The sequence below is a fragment of the Gymnodraco acuticeps genome, unplaced genomic scaffold (genome assembly GCF_902827175.1).
Source record: "Gymnodraco acuticeps unplaced genomic scaffold, fGymAcu1.1, whole genome shotgun sequence".
Lineage (NCBI taxonomy): Eukaryota > Metazoa > Chordata > Actinopteri > Perciformes > Bathydraconidae > Gymnodraco > Gymnodraco acuticeps.
This window is the reverse complement of record NW_022989891.1, coordinates 659,086-685,133: the sequence shown is the minus strand read 5'-3', so window position 1 is coordinate 685,133 and position 26,048 is coordinate 659,086. Positions and strand designations below refer to the sequence as shown.

Below are 26,048 nucleotides of genomic sequence, written 5' to 3'. Positions count from 1 at the left end.
AATGAAAGATACATAGACATGGTTTCACTTAACAAAAATAAAAAGAATGACAGAGGGTAGACCTTCTCGGAAAAGGTCATACCATTTTGACGACATAATTCAGATGCATTTATAAATGTGTTATTTCTTAGCTCTTTGTACACCCTTTCACCAAGGTTCCTGAAAATATCAACAGTGACCCTGACATCCTTGGCAACGTTATTCAAATAAACCTTTAACAAAAGAAAAAACTCAATCATTTAAATCTGGCATACCACATATCAGAAAATGTATTCACCACTATAATGTACTTTTAAGGGCCAAACATATTTGTAGGAGCTCTTCAAAAGTATATCTGATAAATAATTTCAAGTTGAGGCCTGGACAAGTTCAAGTTTAAACAGATATAAGACTAAAACCAGTCTTAGATGTATAAAATGGAAAGTCTTACAAGACACTTTTGTCAAAGGATTCCGGGACAATGCACCTCCCTCCCATCTAGATCAGAGAGGGTCTTGTCAGCTCACCCCTGGTAGCACTATGAAGACAGGTGTGATAGGGAACGCTGCATGTTATCAACTCGAGGGAGGGAAATGAGGTGACTGTCGACAGCCAATTTTCTCAGAGGAAGCTGGCTTTCATCACACACCTCATTCTCCGGAGTAAACAAGTGTCTAGTGCAAGGTTGAGTAGGGGGATATGACAACTTATTTTGCCGAAACCATCATGCTGATGTGGCGAAGAGAAAGGAACAGCAACAAATAAATGGAATATGGAGAGAAGGAAGAAGAAAACAAATCAATCAAGGAGGCCAATGAAATGCACCTTGTTGTGTTATTTGATGAAGCGGCAAAGTGAAAGCTAACTGTAAATGGGGCCATCCCTTGATGTCAGTGACTGGTGTGATGTGGCTTTCTTCTATCTAGACTCTTTGAAGCTCTCTGGCGCCCAACTTCCCATGGCATGACAGCATTCACATTCACCAGTTCCCAACCCTTCCTGTGTCCAATATCATTCTCTAATAAACTGTCAGAAAAACATGCGGCTGTAATAAATGACTGCGGGGAAAATAATAGGCCAGACATAAAGTTCCATTATATTTTACAGAGGGAGCTGTGTCGATCCCTATCACTAATTCAATCAGTTTAACTTCGGAGTTTTAGATAGAAAGACAGACTGTTGGCGACAGTCAGATACAGAGAACAAAGTTAAATGGTAGATGCAGGGACAGATAGAGAACAAGCCACGGGTTTGAAAGATGGAACATGAGCAGAATTGCAACATAAAAAACAGTCGATCAAGCGTTTGTTAAATCAACAGATAGTTCAGTGGCGCCTGTTCTTTAACTTTAGTTATCTTTGCAGTCCCTGGGTCCAGCTGTTTGAATGCTGTCGGTCTTTCTCATGTATAAAAGTTAACTTAATATCTTAATGGTTTTGACTATTAACAAGATGCAACATGAAACGGATACATGAACATGGCCTCTAAGACATGGTGAATGTCATTTGTTTTACTATTGCTTTAACATTTCATTCAATAAAATAAAATAAGTGACTGGGAGGATCAATAACGGACATTATCGTTAGTGGTCGCCCTGCAAACAAGTTGTTACAGTGATGGATGGATGGAAAACAAATTAATCGTTAGATATTTAAACTGCAACAATAACACAACTTATTGATGATGAATAATGGATTGATTATCCACTTGAAATGGGTCCAATATTTCGACAACTGATTAATAATTTAGGTACATTTTCAACAAAAATAACAACATGCATCTGGTAATTGCTTAAAAATATATAAAGCTATGCTGCTACTTTTTCTTGGTTCTTATTTTCTTGTTATTCTAGCATTTTATTGGGTTGAAAAAGAAGAAGCTTTTTGAAGACATAACCTCCGGATGTGAAAAAATAAATATGGGTCTTTTAAACAAATCTATGTTGAAACTTAAACGACAAGGAAAAACAATCGATTGTTGCCGCTGTAATAGATACATCAATGGCTGGACGGAATAGTGGCTAGATAATAGCAATGGCAAATAAACAAATAAGGAGAGACCGAGCGAGAGAATGATAAAGAGAGAGAGAACTAAGAGACCAAATGCAAAAAGCACTTTCATGCCCGGCACAAAGCCATCAAAGCCTTGATGGTCCTCCTCATAAAGATCATTTAATGGCCTTTGTGGTGCACTGTGGGAGACCTTGTTTATTTCACATTCAATCAAAGCTCTCCAATCAACCCACACGCACTCAGTAACTGTCACTTGAGGTTGAATTCCTGATTACGACAATCAGGAGTGATGTAAAGAACTGCCACGCTCTTGTATAGCTCACTTTTTTCACTGAAAAGGAAGCAGTGCGCAACTCTGACTGCACGGTATAATGCAGCTCGTGCCGCTTATCAAGGTGTTCAAAAGGCACGCTGCTTTGAAGCTTACATACTGAGTGGCGCTGACGGATACCTCGCAGAAGGATAAGAAAAATAACAGCATTAGCTAAAGGAAGGTATTGAGTACTGTCAACACAGGAAATGAGCATGGTATATGTTGATGATTGTAAATATACTATGCAGGGGATGTGCATTTATCCAGCGTAAAGCCCTGAAGTCACATTGTAACTGACTTTCACAGGGCCAGTAATGAGTGTGAGCACTCAGTGTGTGCAGCTGTGGTGCCCTACTTCTTAAGCAGGGCTGTGAAGTGTGAGGACTCGCAATGCTGAGCAATAGAAGCACAAACTTTGGATTCTGGAGCATTTGAGTGGCGTGTTTGAAGTGAACTAAATCCTATTAAACTCACGCTGCATGCTATTGTCTTGTGCTGTTATATATTAGAATATTCAAGGTTGCTCACTTTCATGTGTTAATATGTTGCCAATAAGTATCTGAGATTTTTGAAGGCATTGTTTGGTACATTTTGGGGAGAATTTTGCAGAACTTGTATGAACTACAAAGCATACTAGAGATAATGTAAGCAGTACATTTAACCTGCTCGATATACATTATAGTACAGTGTTCCACAAGTAAAGGGTTTTTGCCTATGTCTTAAGAGACGGAGGGAAAGAGGGAGGAAGAGTAATTATTCTGTATCCATTCTGCTATCTCCTCTTTGCAGCACCGCGTAATGCTAACCAGAGACCTGACAAGAATTGCCAATGATTTTGCCGCTTTGCTGACAATTCCTCAGTGTTTGTGCAAGGCGATTTCACTCATCAAGGCTCTCTTCTGTGCTTCTGTTGTAAGGCCTTGAAAAGGCTGTGTTTGTGCTGCAAGGCCTTGAAAGGAGAGCTACTAAATCTCTGCAAACATAGTGTGGTACTGCGAACATTTGATTTGGTTAAGGCTGTAAGTAAAAAACACATTTTGTCAACGGTATCATTGTTGTAGTAGATTTACAATACATGTTAGAGGCAGAGTTTATCTCGCCTTAACATAAAAAACATGCCTCTGTTATGTCAATAAAAATGGATTCAGCCTGTTTTCTACACTTTAAGCCACAACACTGAATGGGTAAAATGATTAACATTTCTATAGGACATACCTTCAGAAATCTAATCTTAAAACTCTCTTTCTAGTCAATATAGTTCAACGGGAGCATTATTTTAGATGGCATGTTATACCAAGATAGCAGTACAACAATGCTCACTTCTGCACAGCTCCTTCGCTGCACTACTACTCAGTAATGAATCTATATGGCCGTGCAAAGATCTGTTTACCCATATGATTAGGAAGTGGACGGTATGTAGACATTCGATAATTAGATAAAGTTCACAAGGTAAAGTCTTGCGAGCCCACACGCATAGTAGAAATATGTAAAATGCATGGCACAAGGTTCTGCACAGACTGTGAGATTCCTATTATCCTGTAGACAGCTTGGCTGCATAGGGTGCAGGCTCCTTTGATGGCTCCTTGTTTGTTGTTTTTCGCTTCTCAGGCTCCTTTTTACAGGATTAACAACCAAGACTGGAAATATGGTAATAATCAGATGAAAACTACTGAAGAATATAATGAAAAGATTTGGAAAAATGCAAATCACTGTGGTCCGACTGGGTCTGAAATTGTATTGGTGTAATTATCACACTGGAAGCTGAGAGATGTGTTTGAATGGTAACAATTGCGAGTATCAGTGATGAAATATGTTCGTTTGTTCAGCGTTGCTTACTGAGCATGTCCCTATGTGTACAACCAATATACAGTACCATTACATAGACAATGAATTTCAAAGTAGAGGAAATGTGGCTATGGTTTATTTTCCCCAGGAGAGTGTGCACCTACCACAGATATGAAACCCATTTCAATGCAAAAATGCATACACACACTGCTCACCTAAATTAGCCTGTCATTCACAGTCAATAGCAGCAGCAGCCTTCACATCCGTAACACGACATAAATCCTCTGTTCCCTGATGTACAGCTCAGGATAGAATGCATATATCTACAAACAATGAAAAGACTGTAATAAATGGGAAATGTAAATCAAGGGGTGATATTTCATTATAATAAACTTTAGATAGAGTTCATATGCAAAAATGAAAAATGAAATCAAACATGACACCAGATACTGTGCACATAATTCATTTGAACTTGACAGCATCTTGTATTCAAATGCGTCCTATTTTTTTCTGCCTGATAATAGCTGGCTATACATTTCTAATTTCCCATTCAAAGACGTACTGTTGACATCACTCTTCCCAAATGTCGGAAACAATAATTAATTTCCTCACAGCATGCGGACATTAATATTAATAAGTTGCTGACGTACATTCTGTGTCCCTAACTACTTATTATTTAAAATGTGAACCCATGAGATGGTGATATAAATATATCTGCTGACAGATCCAGTACAGTAATGAGCCTCAACCAAGCGTCGGTCACAGTGTGCCACCATTACTCCTCCATGACACTTGCAGCCACTTTAAGGTGATGGATAGGTCAGAGGTGACTAATTTTAGCAATTGTTGCTGTTGGTCAGGTTTTCATCATTTTTCAAAGGCCCAATTTGGAAGAACAATCTAAGACTAATTGGATCTGGACTTATGGAGTATGTCACAATTTGACACAGGGTTCCAAGGCTATGTTATGTTCTGAGACTAAAACATATGAGGTCTACGATGGTTTCCACCATGTGTCCAATGTTCACAAAGAGTGTCTCAACAATTTCATACATCTATAGTATGCTGTAAATGCATGGGGTTAGGTAAAAACATACACATTTCCCAAATGACAAGATGAAGCCTTATCTCCAGTACTGTAGGTATACATAAACTGTGTGAATACAGTAGGGTGTTAAAGTTCACAATTGAAGTTTTCAATTCAAACCAGGAGAGAAATAATTGTCCACAATGGCATGAAGCCATAACTGAAAAGCTATTTCTCTTCAGTAGTGCCTAAAATAAAAAGGACATCAATTGACACACCCATGGCCAGACATTTAATTAGTGGATGTATGCATGTTCAAAATGTCAGGGATGTGTTATTAATGAGAGTGGTTTCAGGGCAATGATTATTTTCTTTTATTTAGGAGAATATAACTTTAAGTTATTGGTATTGGTTACACCACATGTCAGCAGTGTGTTTTCCTCTCAGTCTAAAGTGCATGTTAGAAAGCCCCATCCACCATTAAAGTTTGACTCATGTATAAAATGTGTGTTTCATTTCCAGCTGCACTCCAACATGGACAGAGGTGCAGGCAATGTGAAGTACGTTCTGACTGGAGAAGGGGCGGGCAGCCTGTTCCTGATTGATGAGAAGTCTGGGGATATTCATGCCACAAAAAGGCTGGACAGGGAGGAGAAAGCCATGTACACACTCGTTGCAAAGGTCTTGGATCGAAACACCAACACGGAGCTGGAGCCCGACACTGAATTTAACATTAAAATTCACGACATCAACGACAACGAGCCAAAGTTTTCAAAGGAAATCTACTTTGCCAGTGTCCCCGAAATGTCAGAAGTTGGTGAGTTACAGTATGGTTGGTTTTATTTTTAGAGGTAATTTATTTTTAGAGAGAAATTGCCCAAGATTTTTAGGGTGCAAAGTTTAGATGTGAGAATGTGCTCTTTATATCTGTTTTACATTAAAAGCTGTTAATTGGGCTGCTAATGAACCACAAATCCACTCTAAGGATAGAGGGTGTCGTTTTTCTCATACTGATATTCTGAACAATCTGTGCTGTTGTATTTGCTGTAAAGTGTCTCTACTGTAGGCTATTTTTATTATGTGTACAGCACTTTGGCTCGACCAAAGATCGTTTATAAATGTGCTATATAAATAAAACTTGATTTGATTTGATTTGAAAAATACAATCGGAGGAAATCCCCTTAGAGCATGGTCAAAGTAAGCGGTACTGTAGGTGTTTTCCTTTAGTTTTTTAAAATGTTTTGCCAATACACAATTGACAATAAATCAAGAAAATATTCCGCAGATTATTCCGTACATTAATAATATTTGTTTCAGCCAATATAATTGAATGCTGCAAGAAACACTTCTCAGGCACGCTGTATCCAGTTGTTCAAAGTTGTTTCCGCTTTTTGGGGTTGTTGTTTGTTTGGTCAGGCTCATTGGGCATTCATATCAAGTAATGCCATTTGTCATTTTTAATAGGCAGCAGAAATATTGGAAGTTTAGATTGTCAAAGTCTTTCCAATTAAGGATTTGCTTCATTGCGCTTCACTTCATCCCATTCAAGTCATATAAATAAAGCAATTGGCACGGATATAAACAAAGCTTATGAAAATAATGCATGCAGCTTGTAATCAATCCTTAATTATGCAGCCACAAATTAATACACAGGAGCAATCAAGGGTAAATCAAAACCCAATTGTCTATATATGACAAACAACAATGACCTACTTGATATTCATAATGCACTTTGCTTAGATTTCTCAGCTGCAGGGATACTTGCTAAAAGGTGGGTCAGGTTCACCACTATTTGTCTCCGGACTGATAAACTGCCTTATATGTTCAGACTGAACACACTGGTTAATCAAGCCAACCAGCCATGAAGAATCAGCGGCTCACTTTTACGCTATTAGTGCTGGGACTAAGTGGGACAGATGTTCAAGGGTTCATTAGTATGCACGGAGACAGTCAGACCCAAACAGGACACGGCAGAGGTCCCCTGAATGCCAAGGACAGTATTTGCAATGTGCGTTATTGAAACGCTTGGGTGGATTATGCAGGACTTTATATGGAAGGGCCTCAATGACAGGATATTTGAGAGGAACCAAGTTATTTTAAAAGCTTAAATATACATGGGTTATATTTATTTGGCACACACATGACAGACATTCAAGCACCTGCCACTTGGTTTTTGGAGGCTCATGTGTATACTGGTGGTTGGAGTTTGTGTGAGACGATACTGAAGGTAATAGTGCCAAATAAAACTTTGCGTGCCGGGTGCATTGCCAGCTGGAAATATGAAAGGCAGTGTCCCTTAGCACACACATACAAATGCAGTGTCCCTCAGCATAGTAAATGTATTCCAGCTCCTCAGTAGAAGCTTGTCAGTATGTATCTAATGTTGCCGCACCTCTGGCTCTGACAACAGAGGTCAGTAAGAAATGCATCAGTAATATAACCTTGCTAGGCTAAAGGCCGAATTGGTTGTATGAATTTAAATATTACCAACAACTTCTTATTACTTTTTTTAAACACACTTCCCTTCTCTACATTCATGAATACTATAACAATCTCTACATAAAGGGTTCCCTTACATTAGTAGAGTCACACATGTTCAGCTTAAGGACTGTGCTACAATCATGTAATGGTTTTGTTAACAGGCAATGGTAAATATTTGATTCATCAGAGTGACATACTACCTGAGGAGAGAGAAACCTTCACTTCAAGGATGGATGATGTACAGTAAACCTTCTCAGTGTGTGACATTTAAGAGATCCTTGCACTACGACACCAAGGTTTAATCAAACCAATATTTTCACAGGTGTGCCAGAAGTGACCCAGCTGCAGTCAGAATTACTAGCAATTCTGTTTGAGAGTTTTACAAACAGTGGCAACAGTCATTAAAATGTATTATGTGACTGAAAAACTAATTATGTGAAATGATGTTGATTGGTTACTTGATCATATTGCTTATGACTGCTTTGGCATTACAATTAATGTTGCATGTTCTTTCTGCAGGTACATCTGTCGTCACAGTAACTGCCGATGATGCTGATGATCAAACATATGGGAACAGTGCCAAGCTTGTGTATAGCATTCTACAGGGACAACCATATTTCTCAGTGGATTCTGAGAATGGTGAGCCAAACCCCAGCAGGATATGTTGGCTGCAGTTTCTAATGTTATGCATGGTTCTTGCATTGTAATGTGTTTCTGAGTAAACAAAGAGACAAAGCTACTTGTTAGTTCTTATCATCCTTTACAATCCAATATTAGACTCAACTAAACCTGTAAATTACACTTATTTTAGCTGAAATATCCATTTTGGTATACATTTGTTTATTTAGATTACTTGATGCCATGAACCTTTATTTGTTTAAAGTATTATATGAAGCTTAATTTCACAAGGTCTGTCTGTAAATATGTATTATGTCCCTCCTAAATATCTACTATGGGATAGTTTCACTGACTAGGACATGTAGTTATAGGTCTTGATGGCAGTGTCACAACAGTCGAACACCAATCATCACCGCTCTGAAGACTGTCACTCAACACTCTGTCAAACAGCCAGCCCTGTAGCCTGTTTAGCAGCCTGTTTAGCAGCCTGTTTAGCAGCCTGTTTAGCAGCCTGTCAATCAGCCGCAGTGCCTGTAATCCGGTCATACGAATAGTCAAGATGTCAGTGCAGAATATAATGCTTCTGGGGGGTGAGCAGGCTTATACAAGCACATCCACACACCTGAAACTATCAGCCGTTCCTCCAGCAGTCACATGTCGTGTGAAGAGAGCATTGAGACCATGAGAGGCGAGCTTCACAACATTGAATACAAAAACAACAACAAAAAGAGCATAATGGTCCATACTGTATGTTGCATTAAGCAGCAGATACATGCTGCAGTAGATACTCTTACTAGGTATACATATTCAGTGGAGACTAAGACATACATTATATGAGTAACGCAACCTGCTTTGTCAGTAATCCTTTGTTATTAATAGTCAAATTATGAAGTGACAAATACTGCCGTGCTAACAGTTGTATCTGTATTTATCATATACTGTAAGAAACCACTTACAGTATCAATGAACATTCTTATTTTTGTGACCCAAACGCTAAAAAGGCAACACCAACCTATTCAAGTCATTTTTCACTTGTATTTGCAGCATGTCCAAAATTAGATTTAAGTGATGTCTGACAAATCGGGCTTTTTTGTTACTTGCCATCTTACCGAGTAATTTATTAAATTGTCAATTTAATTTCCATGCGCATTCAGTACAGTGTGACATTCTTAGCAGGGAGCAAAAACATAAAACTCTGCCGAAGGTCCTTTCACACGTTGGATGTGTTTATTTGACAGAGAAAGAATAACAACTAAATCTGACCAAACACAGCTGGGCTCTATGTGCATGCAGCCCAACAGAAGTCATCTTTATCCCAAAAGTCTTTGTTGTATGACATCCTTAGTCCTGTGTGTGGTTAGGTTCAAAGTCCTGCTCTGTGTATAGGCACATTCATCCCGACCACCTCCCACGACTTGCATGCTGCAGACACGTGTTTTTCTTCTGACACTAGAAAAACGTTGCCAGGGAACATACAGTAATCCAGGCAGCATTTACATTTCCCCTCAAAACATAATTGGCAAACCAAATTAGTAGTATATGAATTTAATTTTCTAGAGGACATGGTTGGAATTGATCTTTTTCTTATCTCATTTTCAGTAAGGCAGCAAACACATTTTCTGAAATGAAGTTGTCCATTAAATTGTTGAAACTGGTGGAAAGCATGTTGGTGTGTTTTCTCTTCAGGCACAATCAAGACAGCCCTGCCTGGCATGGACAGAGAAGTGAAGGAAAACTACCAGGTTGTGATCCAGGCTAAAGACATGGCCGGACAGATGGGGGGGCTTTCAGGGACCACAACAGTCAGCATCACGCTCTCCGATGTGAACGACAGTCCGCCACGCTTTGCTAACCGTAAGAGCAAGGCCATTTATCCCTCAGGTTCAATGATGTGTATTATGCCTTTAAACAGCTTGTCATTCCCTGTCTGTGTGTAGACTCCTTCCGTGTGACTGCTGTGGAGTCTACAGAGATCGGAGGAGCTATTGGACGTATAAAGGCAGATGATCCGGATGTTGGCCGTAATGCTGAGATGGAGTACAGCATTGTCGGGGGTCATGACATATTCAACATCATCACTGATCAAACCACACAAGAGGGAGTCATCATAATCAAAAATGTAATTATTATCATTCCTAATAACACTTTCCTTTAGTATATGTAATGTAGGTTTTGTGGCATAACGTGGCGACCAGCATTAAAAGCGGCCACAGTGAGCATGTGACAGTTACTTGATTGATAACGGCTGTGCAATCACACAAAACACTTATTGTAACAAGTAAAGTGATTTCAAACAGCTTTAATGAATAGCATTCAAGACATGCTATATCTGTTAAATGGAATGCCTTTAAATACAAAAGCATTTATAAGGTATGAACAATTAAAGTATTATATGCAAGTTATGTGCATTTTTATTTCTATAAGATCAAACCACAACAGACTAATGGAATAAATGCCTTTAAAAAGGTCTTAAAAGTCACCTTTTGTGCAAAATCCACTTGTCCAGGTCTTTTATATCTGTGTAAAAAGATTCAGACAGTTTAAGAAAAAAAAAATTGCTCACTTTTTGTCCTGATCCATTTATATAAAAACCTGTCTGAAAACGTGCTGATCAGATGTTGGTCACTTTATGATGTCATAACGGTTTTTTGGCTTGAGATACCATTAGCCAATCACCAATCAAGGTAACCCCCCCCCCACCACCTTATCACCTGAATCTCCTCCTAGAGCACCATTGTGTTCTTTGTAACCGAATATCTCTCAGAGGGGCGTGGGGAGGGGCTCCTTATTTTCATCTAAAGTTACAGACAGAGAATCAGCACTTTGGAAACAGGGCTGAAACAGAGGGGATTATGGGAAGCTGCATTGATTTGTTTGGTGTTTGGAGCCAAACACTTCAGAGACATGTTTTGTATCTGAGACCTATTATATATCAACCCAGTCTCACGGAATCTATTGATTCGTGTTCACCAACACGATTTGCCCCTTTTTTTCGTGTTGCACAGCACGATTTTAAAAGCAATGTATTTCTACTGCCTGCAGCACGTATTTTTCTCCAGTCGGGTCGAGGAAGACCGGAAGCTGTATGGTTCATAAAAACATGTTCTTACTCAATATCAAGCCACAGTTATTGCTTTTATTTGAAATCGTATAATTTCGGACTTTTGTTGCCGTCTGTGAGGAAAATAAATGGGGCTCAGAGCCTCAGGATACTGAAATCTGTATTTTTTAAATATTTTTTTCCTTCTAATTCGATATTCTTTTCAAAATAACACACTGTTATTTACTCACCAATAACACACAATTATCCTTGCTTTTATTTATTGGTTTAATTCCATAATCTCGGGCTTTTTTGGCGTCCGTCAGGAACTGAATTTCAAAATAAAATAACCGGAAACAGACGTAGGCATTTCGAGCGATTACCCAAGATCCTCAGCTATGGTTTTAAGCTCGCTTATTGGATGTTTTAGCCGCAATGCATGCTGGGATTTGGTGTTTATATGATATGAAATCCGGAAAACATTTTAAAAGAATAAAATAATACTTAATTCCGAGCGCTCTTGCTTTTCTCTTTGAAAGTCATCACATAACGGCATTGTAATACACGGTTCGGCTGCATTGTATATTACAGATCTGCCGTAGTTCTTTATTTATAGAGCCCTGATGAGAAGACCTTTGGAAAAACTGAGAAAATGCCGCCGAAACTGAATACTTGACGTGGATCATAAATATATTCAACAATTAAACAACATCTTCAATTTCTCTTCACACAACACGTCTCCTTGCAGTATCAACACTAATTCGGCTGACTTTTACATTTGATCTAATTCACAGATAGGTTATATTTAAACCATAACGGTGCACAGCTGATATAAAAGGACTGTAGTTTTTAAAGATATTACTGATTTTCTTTGAATGTAAGAATGTAAATACTGAGTCTGAAATAGTATAGCAATATGCTGTAAAATTATGTGAAAGCATGCATAAAACTACACATTTTCAGATGTTGTACGAAAACAAAAGTGTCCTACACTAATAATACAAAGTTATTATGGCTGTGTGTACCTTGTGTGCACCTCCTAGTGGTTAAAGCACGTTATTGAATTATTGTGTTTTATTTGATTAAAAAAATATTAAGAGTACATACTTTCATAGGGGGAAAGTATAAATATAGAATATAAAAAATCAAGAAGATACTATAAGTGATCTCTACAATAAAACAGTTTAGTGCAGAATGTACAAAGATATTAATAGGAGGAGGTGCAAAACAGAAAAACGAATTAACCTTTATTTAAACATTAAATAACAGATTAAGGTCTTCTTTTAAATAAGAAAAAAACTTTGGGGGTATCTATCTACAGATAAATATTAAGCCTGACAAAGTACTTAACGTCTAATATATTGCTTTCCTGCAATGTTAACTATGTTGCAGCACTTATTTTAACTGATATTATACATATGAATTATACTCTTATGTATGTAGATAGAATAAGAAATGTGCAGAATATGACAGTTTAATGGTGGAGGTACACACATATTGATAGATGTCTTGTAATGCACTGTTGAGGAACCTGTGACCCAAGTGTTTCATTCATTGCATAACTACACCGTAGTTGTGTATATGATATGTCAATAAACCTTTGAAAATCTTGAAAGGGATGTGCAAAATAGCCATAATATACAGTCTTTAATTAACTATTAGTAGAGAATAACGAGTAATGAATATACTTTATTACTCGTTTCCATTCATGTCAATTGCAGATACATGTTTAGTCTTCTCAAGCACCAACTATCAAATATCTCTCCTGATTGTTGGCACTTGACAATCACCTTCCCTGAATTTTACTCAGGTGTAACTAAAGTCTGATTTAAGGGTTGTTTATATTTCACATAATTAATCAGAATCTGTAAAGTAACTCAAATAAATGCAGTGGAGTAAAAATACCAGGTTAACCTCTGAATTGTAGTGGAGTAGAATTACAAAGTAACAATGAGCTGTCATGTGGGTATTAATGCTGCGCATTATGGACACAAGCGATTTTCACCCATTTATTAATTATATGTTTTACATTTGATAACACCAATGTGTTTAATACTTGCAACTTCTAATTGTGGGAAAAACGAAAACGTTCAGTAGAGACGTCCCATAGAACATTTTGCGAAACACAATAGCCAGCATGTTGTTTAGAGTTTTGAGAGGTCCTGATAATTTATTCCGGTAAATTACTCTGACCTCCTAATTGACCTTTCTGAAGATTATTGAGTCTATGTAAGTTTGCTGCTTGGCTCAGATCCACCAACGTCAGCAAGATCTCACCTCTTCCTAACCCCCCCGAAGAACCAGGTTCAATTAACTGCTGTTTCAATTCAGACAACTCTTTTTTAATCTGTTTAAGCGATCCCGAAGGATTTTGATATCAGTAAATGGAGTGTGCTCCTACCTAAGTGTGTGTGGCAGGGTGCAATCGTACCTTTAACGCAGGAGAGGAGGGCACAGGTGTCTTTTAAAGGATCCCAATCCAACAGGTGGGATTCAGTTTATTTGAAGAAAAATAGGTCCAAACTAATACAGAGTTTTTACCTTCTCTCTCACAACATTATAATCATCCTAACAAAAAACCGTGCTGTGATCATGTTCAAATGAAACTTTAATTCACAGTCTTACATTTATTACCAACATGTTTTAATTCCAACTGCCCATTTCAGTTGTGACATTTTAAAATTCTCCCGATAGAATTTAGAGGTATTTCCTCGTAAAAAGACCGGTGACAATAAAAAGCGCATTCAACTTTTCCATTTCACCAACTCAATTCACATCAGTTTCATACCGTTTTTTCCGACACAGACGGCGGATTAACACTCAAAAACCCATACCTGTCCGCCAAGAGTTCGAAGGAAGGTCCTTACAGGTCGCGGTATTTATAATTTTCAAAACACTTTTTCCGACACAGACGGCGGATTAACCTTTCAAAAACACATTCCTATCCGCCAAGAGTTCGAAGGAAGGTCCTTACAGGTCGCGGGTTATAATATTCACCAACACATCTCTCATCAAATCATTCCACTCAGCCAACAACCAAGAAAATCGAGAGATATTTACCAAGTGTGAGAGGACCTTTTCCGAGAGCTAGTTACCCAGCTCTGAAGCACACAGCCTACCCGGAGAGAGTCTACCAGGGGTCACCCCCCCTCTCTCGCTCTCTCAAAAAACCAGTCTCTTTATGCTAAAAAAACTGGATCCTAAACCCAAAAAAACAATACTCCTCCTCTCATGTTAGGGTGAAAAGGACATGAACTCTCTTTGGCCTCTTAATGTGTCTCCTTAGTGTGAAGCCCCCCCCCCCCCCCCCTGTGGACTGCTGCCAGAGGAGAGGAAGAAAACTCAACCTAATCATACCACTTTGTTTTGTTTATACTGTAACTATAGAAAACCTAAAATATGAAGCATTTTCATTGTGGGTTATACAAGAATATAATTGATTATATTTGATTATAACTAACTTTCGTTTTTAAGTATTAAACATACTATGAAAACTCACAACACCCTCTTTTCAAAACGCAAAGTTATCAAAATAGCAACAGAAAAAATTGTAAGCATAGATACATATTCAAAAACCGTCAAGAAGCATTCTCATTATGGGTTTATACAAGAATATGATTGATCATGTATGATTTATAATTAACTTTCGTTTTAAGTATTCACTTCATATGAAGATCTCAACAATGTGTAGTTCTGGGGGGGCGTTCGATTCCAGTTTTGGATAGTCTGGCGTGGTTTCGTTCCATTTCACACAGCTGTTTGACGCTCTGCGTAACCTTACGGGAACTGTAGTCCTAAACGATAGCTGGGGATTATGGGTAGTCTAGTGTCTTCGGCCATCCTAAACTCAGAAATGTTGACAATCGCAATGATGCTCGAAATGTCCCTTATAGGCCTACGTCTGTTTCCAGTTAGTTTTATTTTGAAATGCAGTTCCTAACGGACGCCAAAAAAGCCCGAGATTATGGAATTAAACCAATAAATAAAAGCAAGGATAATTGTGTGTTATTGGTGAGTAAATAACAGTGTGTTATTTTGAAAAGAATATCGAATTAGAAGGAAACAAATATTTAAAAAATACAGATTTCCGTATCCTGAGGCTCTGAGCCCCATTTATTTTCCTCACAGACGGCAACACAAGTCCGAAATTATACGATTTCAAATAAAAGCAATAACTGTGGCTTGATATTGAGTAAGAACATGTTTTTATGAACCACACAGCTTCCGGTCTTTCTCGACCCGACCGGAGAAAAATACGTGCTGCAGGCAGTATAAATACATTGCTTTTAAAATCGTGCTGTGCAACACGAAAAAAAGGGGCAAATCGTGTTGGTGAACACGAATCAATAGATTAAAAATCGTGTTGGTGAACACGAAATGCCATGAGACTGGGTTGTATATATTGATGAACAACTTTATAATAGGGGACCTTTAAAACGCTATCTGGAATTCCAATTCAGAGTTTAAAGTAAAAATATGATTAATTTTGAGAAATCTTCTTTATCTCATCCTATTATGTTTTCTTAACTTCTATTGAAAGACAGAATAATACAGTTTCAGATTAGAAAAAGCCCCATATAACGTTATTCATGTAAGAAAGACATATGACTGAACTTTGTATCAAACGGTAGTGTAAAATCAGATACTATAAGCCTGTGAAATGAATAGCATAAAGCAGTCTTTTGCTTGAAACTATCTACTTCCCCCATGAGATCTCTGAGATCAGTATTCCTCTCTTGGTTTTGCAACTTATAATTTGGAGAATGAATAAGTTAAAGACAGACAAATGAAATGCAATGAACTGCCATTTAAAATCCTGAAGGCTGTTTCTTTTTTACATAAAAGTCTACAGCTTGACTTCTGATGTTCTTTCATCTCCAGGCACTGGATTACGAAAGTAAGAGGGACTATGAGTTCAGAGTGGAGGTGAGAAACACCTACTTAGACGCAAGGTTCATCCACGGTTTGCAATTCAAAGACTACGCCACGGTCAAGGTAACAGTTGAGGATGTGGACGAGCCTCCAGTCTTCACCAGGAACCCTTACATCATCGAGGTTCACGAGGACACCGCTGCTGGCAGCTTTGTCGGTGTGGTGTCGGCCAGGGACCCCGACGCTGACAACAAGCCAGTCAAGTATGATACAAGACACGGCGACAAATGTTGAGACCCTAAATAGAGTTGCATGCCAAATCATAGGATATTATTCATGGTTCCCTCCTGGTTATCTCCCAGTAGAAAATAGCGTCAGCAGCCCTGTGAAGGGAATACAGACACTGTTTATTTCCGGAATGATGTAAGCCCTCTGTGGCACTGCACAAAGTCAAAGTGAAAGGACCTAATTTGATGTATCGATTCACACAGCTCAGCACCTCCAATCCACACATATGGCGCCCGTCTTCTCTGACAAGGGAAACGTTACTCTCGGCCCAAGCCACATGGTGTATTGTGTTGCATATTCAGATTTCAGTTGAATATGAAAGTTGACAATGACAAATGAGCAGGCAGGAAATATGTATCACCCTTTAACATCGCAGAGAGTGGAAATATATATTTGGCAATGAGTGATGTTCTGTTTGGTGAAGTAAATATGTAATTTAGTGTGTGTGTCTTGTAAGGGAGGGCAGATCTGCATCTCTTATAGAAGCAGTATTACTGTTGTGAAAAATGTAATGTTATTGGTGTCTCTTCTCAGATACTCCATTGATCGGCATACAGATCTCGAGAGGCTGTTCAACATCGATTCTGTGAATGGCACCATCACAACACTGAAAGCACTGGACAGAGAGATGTCCAAATGGCACAACATTTCCGTGGTGGCCACAGAAATAAGTAAGATTATTATTTAATATGGCAATTCATTAATGTTGCCTTTACTTACTTCTGTCATGTTTGTGTCTAATACTTCATAAACCATGCCGATGCTATTATTTCTTACCCATGTTTTTTCAGATAACCCACGACAGACAACTCGAGTGCCAGTTTTCATCAAGGTGTTGGATGTCAATGACAACGCCCCTGAGTTTGCAATGTCCTATGACACATTTGTCTGTGAGAATGTCAAAGCAGGACAGGTACGTACAACTTATCCTTTTATACAAGACATATCGAATGGAGGATGTGTTATGACATCATTTAAGTGGATATTACGTATTAAATCACTGAATTAATGAACAGATCCTTGTAATAAAAAGAAATCCTTGAGGTGTGATTGTATTGTATATCTATGTATCAGAGATGTATGAGCTTTAGAATATACATATATAGTAAAGACACATTTTAAGAAATTAAATGAATCTGAAGGCAAGTAGCAAATGGGGCGATGGTATAAAGAGAACCATTTCCTATGTCTGGAAACAGTTTCCATTGTTATGGGACAAAGAACCAAACAGAAGTTGGCAGGGATCATATATCAGCTACTCCCTGACATTTACAGAGGAAGTGTCTGCCTCTGCATGGTGCATGCTGTATTACTGCACAGTTCACAATGCAGACACATGTGATTATAGTGTTGGAATGTGAACAGAAAGCAAATCTTTTAATTAACCAGGCACTTCTCACTATTTGCAGATTAGTCTAAAGTCTATCTGATTGCTGAGAATGTTTTGTGTTTTCCTTTTAAGGCAATCTTGGCAATAAACTATAACGCCTAACAGTGTTAAATATGTTGCTCTGTGCCAAGTGATTAAGAAAACAATGTTTTACATTCAACTAAGAAGAAGCATTTCAAGCCTCCATGTGTTTTCTCTGCTCTGTTCTTCGCAGCTGATTCAGACAATAAGCGCTGTTGACACAGATGAACCGCTTGTTGGACACAAGTTTGTCTTCAGCATAAGTGCCACCAATCCAAACTTCACAATTGTTGACAGGGAAGGTAAGATGCACATGTTTTGCATTTTCACTGAAAACAACATCACCCTATTTAATATAGGTTCAAGTTTAGAACATTCACATTATGTATTATACATTTCCAGTTAGAAGCTGTATTATTTCGATTGAATTTTTTTTTGTAATCAAATTGTTTTGTACGGAGCCCTGGAGGGTTCATAGAGAGAAAAATAAATAAAACGTGGAAACGTTTTACTTTCTCGTGCGCACGCTTTAGTAACTTGTGCGCACGCTTTAGTAACTCGTGCGCACGAGTTACTAAAGCGTGCGCACAAGTTACTTTCTCGTGCGCACAAGTTACTAAAGCGTGCGCACGAGTTACTAAAGCGTGCGCACGAGAAAGTAAAACGTGGCCACGTTTTATTTATTTTTCTATACACACACACACATCATGCGCCCCGGTGACAGGACATCTCCTTCATAAAGCGAGGGGGAATACTCAGTTCGATGTGTGTGTATAGGTGTGTGTGGTTAAACGTAGCAGCCTCGATCTCTATTCAGCGGTTCTAGTGAAGTAAACAGTAAAAGGCACAGCTCTTTGCAGCTGGTGCTGCTCTTCTCAGATTCTGCTGAGTTACACGTTACTGCCTCCAGTGCCCTGTACGACGAAGCCAGTTCAACAGACCCTGGACCTGGATATGTTCGATTTACCCGGCTTAACTGACCCTAACAAACGCGATGTCGATAAGCGGTCCTACGAAGCTGGTTATCAACTCAGTAAATCAACCAGGGTTTCTCTGTCCGGCTGAGAGCGCGCTCATGTGAAAGGGACGGGGTTAGCAACATTTGACCAATCACAAACATGGAGACGCGTGCTGACAGCGCAGCGTCATACTTCATGAATGAATAGTGTAAATAGCAAATCCTGCTTCGTAGTACAGGCCACTGGTGCCGCAGAGATTTCACAAAGTGAAGGAGGTTTTCCTTCTATAAAACAGCTGTGGGCAGCAGATACTGTGAGTCACACAGGAATCCCTCAATTTAAATAAAACGAGGCCACGCTTTATTAACTCGTGCGCACGCTTTAGTAACTCGTGCGCACGCTTTAGTAACTCGTGCGCACGAGTTACTAAAGCGTGCGCACGAGAAAGTAAAACGTGGCCACGTTTTATTTATTTTTCTCTCTATGAACCCTCCAGGGCTCCGTAGTTTTGCTTTCTTCGTTACAAATTAAAAGACGCTCAGGCAAAAAAAGTGGTATGATAAACAACATGTATTGAGAGAGAATTGAAGAGGTTGTTCAAATGTTCAATCTGTATTGACCGTTTCATTTAGTATGACTGCAGTTTGCCTAGTCATAGTTCTAAAATACATTTAGAGTTTTGATTAAGAAAAGTTTCTCAACCAGCAGGATACATTGCAGTCTACAAAAGACTGCAGCAGATCCCTAAAATGGAGAACAAACTTTGGACTAATTAGTTTTGGTAGAAAGTGTGGCCATGCATAACCACGTCCATTTAGATGAAAACTATTATATGATTACTCATTAAGCTGTGTTTGCTTGAAAACTATAATATCAAAGAAAAAGTGTCATATATAACAGGTTGTTACTAAGATGTGCAGTGTTTGTTTTAATTACTATTTAGACAACTTTACTCATGGTGCTAGTAATTAAAAATGGCCCAATAAAGCTATTACGAGCTGCATAAAAAGAGTAGGGGAAATAAAGATTGCAATTATTTCCTCTATAATGTCATAGCTGAGTGAAACATCTCCTTACTGACAAGCTTTACCCATTTGCATCTTTCCACAGATAACACTGCCAATATCCTGACGAGGAGGGGGGGGTTTAGCCGGCGTGAGATGAGCATGTACTTCCTGCCTGTTGTGATCTCAGACAATGACTACCCCATTCAAAGCAGCACCAGTACACTGATTGTGCGAGTGTGTGCTTGTGACAGCCGTGGAAACATGCAGACCTGTAACCCCGAGGTGCTGCCCTTCTCAGATGGCCTCACAACTGGAGCTCTGGTGGCCATACTGCTCTGTGTCATCATCCTGCTCAGTGAGTACGAGTGTGTCTGCATGTGTGTGTGGCCATGTATTTTTGACCCGTGTTATCTGCTTTGAGATGTTTGTCTTTCAATGTTTTTCTAGGTTTCTGCTTGCAACTCTTCTAATCAAGTCAATATCATTACATCTGCCCTGAAGCAACAATCATAAATTGGCCTTGGAGGTCTTAGAAATCTATAAAACATACAACTTTATCCTTACTCTCAGATAGTACGTTGCTATAGCCTAAAACCCTTAGTAACTGTTACCATGCATGTTAAGCTTTCCTTTTGGGCTACGCACATGGGGTAGCAGATTTTCAAATCGACATTTAAAACAAAGGGTCTGTAATTTTTGCACGGTCGGACATTAACAAAGCATCCATCTAATTTCTAGCCAGCCATCCCTGATTGTGCAGGCTCAAATAAGACATTAATGTTTGCTCCTTCAGTTGGTTGAAAACGAGGTTACCTTTTTGTTTTTTAAAAAGGACCCTGTCAAAATATTTCAAGCACCACCAGACTGCTGAAGACTTTGGCTCAGGGTTGATTGAAAGATTACCGTCTCTGTTTTTTGGGTTTCATTTTTATCAGTTCAATCAATTTCAAAGATTGTCTTTGTGACAAAGATCCATCTGTCCTTAAATTCACATCAACCTTAATGGCATGTAAGAACTATGATCTCTAGCATATTTCAAATAATCTTCAATCTCATTTGCTATCATAGCTGTTCTAAGAACAAGCTGTTCTTTCTGCATCAAAGCCCCTGAACTATATAGGTCTAGGGCCAGGCAAAGGATCGTAATGACCTTGCCACAGACACATTTTTTTCGATGTACCTTTTAAAAGTTGTGCTTTTTTGTCCATTTTCTGGGCACATGACACACAGAAGGTGAGTACAATTAGAGCTACAGCAATGCCTAACTTTCATAAGCTCTATGCTGCAGCCAATTCAAGGTGCTAAAGTCAATAACATGGCCCAGAGTGTGTTGCTTTGCTCAAGTACATGCTGCTGAGTGCCAACAGGGAGGGATGGAAATGGTGAATGGCTATTTCCTATAATAGGGTATATCTCGACAAACAGGACATTGATTAAAAGCTGGCCAAACGTGCAACAATCAATACAATGTAATATAAATGTTGCATTTCTGGCAGCAGCACCCATTCTGGCTGTCAGCCATTTAGCGTTTTAATGTTTAAAACTATTAGTGTGACATTGGTGATAGATAGAGAAGATGCAAACCTAGAGTTTGTCCGCCTAACCAATCACCCCTGAATGATTGTGTTTTTAACACACCATGCTTCAGTACACAAGGTAATGTGAAAATAAGGCACTTGTGATAAGTTAAAACAAGTCCAATTCATGAAAAGTTTATTTACTTTCCTTTTTCTCCAAGGATTATAATGTTGGACATTTGTGGCAAGAAAGAGATGGGGCGGCTTTCCATATAATGTTATACTCAATAGTTGTCAGTGAGAAAACAATAAGCCCCAGTCATTGTCAAACAAATCCACTTTACAAAATGCTCTGCTCGTGTCCCTGTTTGGTTGCATGTTACTTCCTGAGATCCTTAAGCACCACTTCAGCCCCTCCTCGTGATCCAGTGCAGTATGTAACATCATACAGGGCACAACAGCAACTGTGCCTATCATTTTACCCAGCAAAAAGCAGAAATGTCTAGTGCAAGAGCATATCAATAAGTAATGGGTTTCAACTGTCATTGAACTTTACCTCGCTTGGCTAAGCACAGCGCTTGAAAGGAAAGGAGCATTTATGACTGACTAGGCATTGTGACTGTATACCCTGCGTACTGTTGAGCCGCTCAATAATATGGTGATCGAGAATGAGTGTAGGCCTATGCATGTGTATGAGTGTCTGTCTTTTTTGCCATTTGATCTGTACCCTGACTATGCTAGCGACACCAGCAAATTATAATATCGGCCAGCTTTTCTTCCATCTGCTTGTTTAAACTCCAGATTTTAAAATTCCGTGTCTGGCGGTGGGCATATTTTCTCTCAAATATCGAATGTACTGAAGGTTAAGCTCCATGCGCTCCTCTTGAGCAAAATATCATGACATCTGCTCATTATCTGACGCTTTTTCGCACTTGAAGCCCCTGACAGACTGTCTCACTCACCTCTGCTTGACTCCGACAGGCAGGCGCTGAGTTGGAACAGCTCTCCCTATCTGTTTCTCCTCATTGCAGCCCTCTGCGCTGTCTAAAATGATGGCACTGGTCAGTCAGAAATGTTTGTAAAGATCCTTATAATTTGCCACCTCCAGGTCCATAGAACCCATGTTGAAGGTATTGTAATTATCACCCAGGTGGGAGGCAGATATACAACTAGAGTACCTGCTGTATGACAAAAAAAAGGAAATGAAGAAGGAAAGAGGCAGTGGTGAAGCAGCATTTGTTCTTGTCCTAAGTGAGACATTGGTTCCTCTTCTTTCAGAAGATTTATGGGATTTGTTTTAAAAACTTACCACCAGTGCGACTCTCTGGAAGCATGCTCACCCGGCAATTTCTGATTGTCTTTTACTGCTGGAAGAAGAATGACGGAGATGTGACGTGAGGCAGCGTACAGGGGAGAGAAAAAAGATCCTCAACTGCCTCACATTTTATGCAGTGAATGTGTCGTTCAAGGGAAAAAGAAAGAAAAAGCTTTTTCAATGAATCATTAATAATATGAGGTGAATGCCTGAGGCACTGTTGGGGATTCATAACTGGTAGCAAATGTGTCTCCCCTCTGCGCTTCTGTGCTCTCTTTAATGCATGACACGTTAGCAGGCACACGACTTACTGTATGCTGCGCTTTCTCCCACTTTTTGTGTGTAGTGATCGTGGTGCTGTTTGCTGCCCTGAGGAGACAGAGGAAGAAGGAGCCTCTGATCATCTCCAAAGAGGATGTCAGAGACAACGTTGTCAGCTACAACGATGAAGGCGGCGGAGAGGAGGACACTCAGGCCTTTGATATTGGCACACTGCGCAACCCAGAGGTGATGGATGCTAACAAGCTACGCAGGGACATCATACCTGAAATGTTGTTTCCCTTTCGGAGGACATCACCTATAAAGGATAACACGGATGTCAGATATTTCATTAACGGGAGGCTTCAGGAGAACGATTTGGACCCGACAGCGCCCCCATATGACTCCCTGGCTACGTATGCTTACGAAGGCAGCGGGTCACTGGCTGAGTCCCTGAGTTCACTGGAGTCTGCAGCCACTGAGGGGGACCATGACTACGATTACCTCAGCAACTGGGGAACACCATTCAAAAAGTTGGCAGAAATGTACATAGCGAAGAGCCCTGACAGGGAGACCTAGACAGAGCCATGCGGTCTGTCTTTTTCCAAGCCTATATTTTGTCTGTTTATATAGCTAGCTAGCCAGACAGCTATTTGTCTAGTTAGTTAGCTAGCAAGCTAGTTGACCATCTGTCTACCTATCTATCAGCTATATATATGTTTATTTGTCTAGTTTGCTAGCTAGCTCGCTAGCGAACTAGAAGTATTTTTGATTCTCACACAAGTGCGTGCACGCACAAACACACAAACTAAATATGTTGCAATGGACTTGTGGATGCTGAAGTGGACTTCAAGACTTGAACTGAGTTGAACTTTCTCATTAATGGAGATAGAGTATAATTCTCAAAGTTTTACTCTTTTTGATCATTATCAGTAAAGATGCCTTTGAATTTTAGGATTTTTTGTGAACAATGGTGTGGACAATGTGTTTTGTAATTTACCTGAGAGATAGTAGTATTGTATACTATCAATGTTTAATGGCACTGGAGTGGGTTTGGGTGGGGTAGGGAAGGAGTCATGTGGTTTTTTCAGCCACCTCCATTAAATACTGTACATGTACAAAGTGTTTTTAATGATGGACATCCTATATACTATTTGCTATCTTTGTCTGACAAGCAATGTTCATGTGAGTGGTTGGTGCAGTTTATTTGTCAAACTGTGAATTCATTTCATCATATATGTGTAATATGTAACAGAAAGTGTGTGTTGTAGGAAAAGTGTCATACACTGACAATTGTTTGGATGCTGAGTCATATTGTTTTATATTTATATTTTTATACTTATTTTCTTAATAAAATGATGTAAAATGAGGTTGTGTTGTTACTGAAAGGCAATGGGGTACTTTAGGTCCGTACATAATTATTCAAGTCTTACACAGCGATGCTATTCTTAAGAATAGCAATAATCCAAATGTCATGCTGTTTTCAAACTGTTGCATTCACTAAAATATATTGGTAAAAGTGTCTGTAAGGAATGGTATAGTGCAGGTCATTTAGAGATGTATTAATGCTATTCGGCCAAGTTTGGTGTACTTAGTAAGGATTTCATATTAGCAATGTGATGTTAGTTGTTAAATCTTAGACAGGATATGTATTTTTTTAGAATAAAAACAACACAAAGAGGCAACATGTATAGAAGCAAACAACATATTGACAAGGGTTTATTGTGTGCTATAGTTATTTAGAATTACAAACAAGACTTAAGGAACACACACTATCTTCGGGAACATCATGATTGAATATCTCTTAATTCAATCTTGAGAATATATTAGAAAACCTCAATAAATATAATTGTGACGGGTAATAAACATACAAAACTAGTACCCATAAGATGACGTCTCCCAACTCACAGAACAAACACCTCCATATGGTTAATGTCACACTTGTCTGCTAAAGTCCTGTTATCGAACACAGTACTTGCTGATACACCTCCGATCACTGCCCTCCTCACGTGGATTCACTTGCTTTAAGATCTGAACAGCTGCCAGACACCCGCTGCCGTGTTAAACATGCTGTCCTTTTTTTGGATGTATGATTCCTGAAGTATTTCCAAAATGTGTACCGTACCCAGAGGAATTCAAAGTTCATTTATTGTTTTAATATCAGAGGTGTGTTAGTCTACTCAGACATAATGATTTCATGTACTTCAGTTTTACTCAGAGTTAAGCTTTATTTGTTTGTGTTCCTTCAATGCTACGATAGTTGTTACTTAAAATGGAATACAGGAAATAAGGATATTATAATAACAATCTAACAGCATGTTCTATTTCTGTATAAAGAGGTACTAAGAATAGTGGCTTCAACCACACTATTACTTATCGATGTCAACAAAAAAACAAAGGACTTTTTTGGGGAGTACCGCATCTATTCCTGGAGTTTTTCCAACGCCTTCTATAAAATGAATGCACAATTGTTGAAAATAAATATTGCTTGATTTATATAATGACAATGTAGAGAGATATGTGGTGATAAGATTCAGTAATAAAGTAGAATCAATACTAATTCAAATCAAAACAACAGCCATGAAATAATCCCATTGTGAAATGTAAATGTTGATGAGCCTTAAAAAGAGCCTTGACCTCGTTATGGGGTCTTTGTTTTTGTTGCACTGGATTGCAGTACAAAGGCGTTTATATTATGTTCCCCTCTCTAGAAATGCTGTCGAACACAACAGTCAATAAGGTCTTAAAATCACCGCCTCTCTGACATGTGTTTACAAAGTTTAAAATTCATAAATATTTATTTGCACGGCTGAATTGCATTATATTTTACAGGAGTATATTTATTGTGCATTCCAACACGAGCACCAAGGGGAGGAGGCATGGTAGTGATTATTCTGACAGAGAGAGGCTGGATATCGACTGCCATGCTTCCCGTCACCTGCCACAGATTGCACAGGGCTTACCTGCCGATACAGGCCAGATTTTTGTGTTTCCCCTATTGATCATCTCTCTGCTACCAAAGATGAAGAAAGCAATATTTCCAACATACGGTTATGTCTAATGGCGTATCAGCTACCATTGAATAAACTAAAAAGATATATTTTGAAAGTCCAATGTTCTGAAATGTGTTGAATAGTCAGCTTGATACGTTTTTATTTTTGTATAC

At 38.9% G+C, this 26,048-nt stretch overlaps 1 protein-coding gene across 1 annotated transcript in view; it reads left to right on the top strand.

Moving 5' to 3' along the window:
- Positions 1 to 24,251, top strand: part of LOC117537639 (cadherin-10-like) — a 30,186-nt gene extending 5,935 nt beyond the window's left edge. Inside the window, exons 3-12 of the mRNA XM_034202925.1 lie at positions 5,639 to 5,933; positions 8,117 to 8,236; positions 9,902 to 10,069; positions 10,153 to 10,334; positions 16,137 to 16,390; positions 16,950 to 17,086; positions 17,207 to 17,328; positions 18,020 to 18,128; positions 19,896 to 20,147; positions 22,971 to 24,251. Coding sequence (XP_034058816.1) covers positions 5,639 to 5,933; positions 8,117 to 8,236; positions 9,902 to 10,069; positions 10,153 to 10,334; positions 16,137 to 16,390; positions 16,950 to 17,086; positions 17,207 to 17,328; positions 18,020 to 18,128; positions 19,896 to 20,147; positions 22,971 to 23,461 — 2,130 coding nt within the window. The 3' untranslated portion in view covers positions 23,462 to 24,251. The remainder of the gene's footprint in view (positions 1 to 5,638; positions 5,934 to 8,116; positions 8,237 to 9,901; positions 10,070 to 10,152; positions 10,335 to 16,136; positions 16,391 to 16,949; positions 17,087 to 17,206; positions 17,329 to 18,019; positions 18,129 to 19,895; positions 20,148 to 22,970) is intronic.
- Positions 24,252 to 26,048: the final 1,797 nt, after the last annotated feature.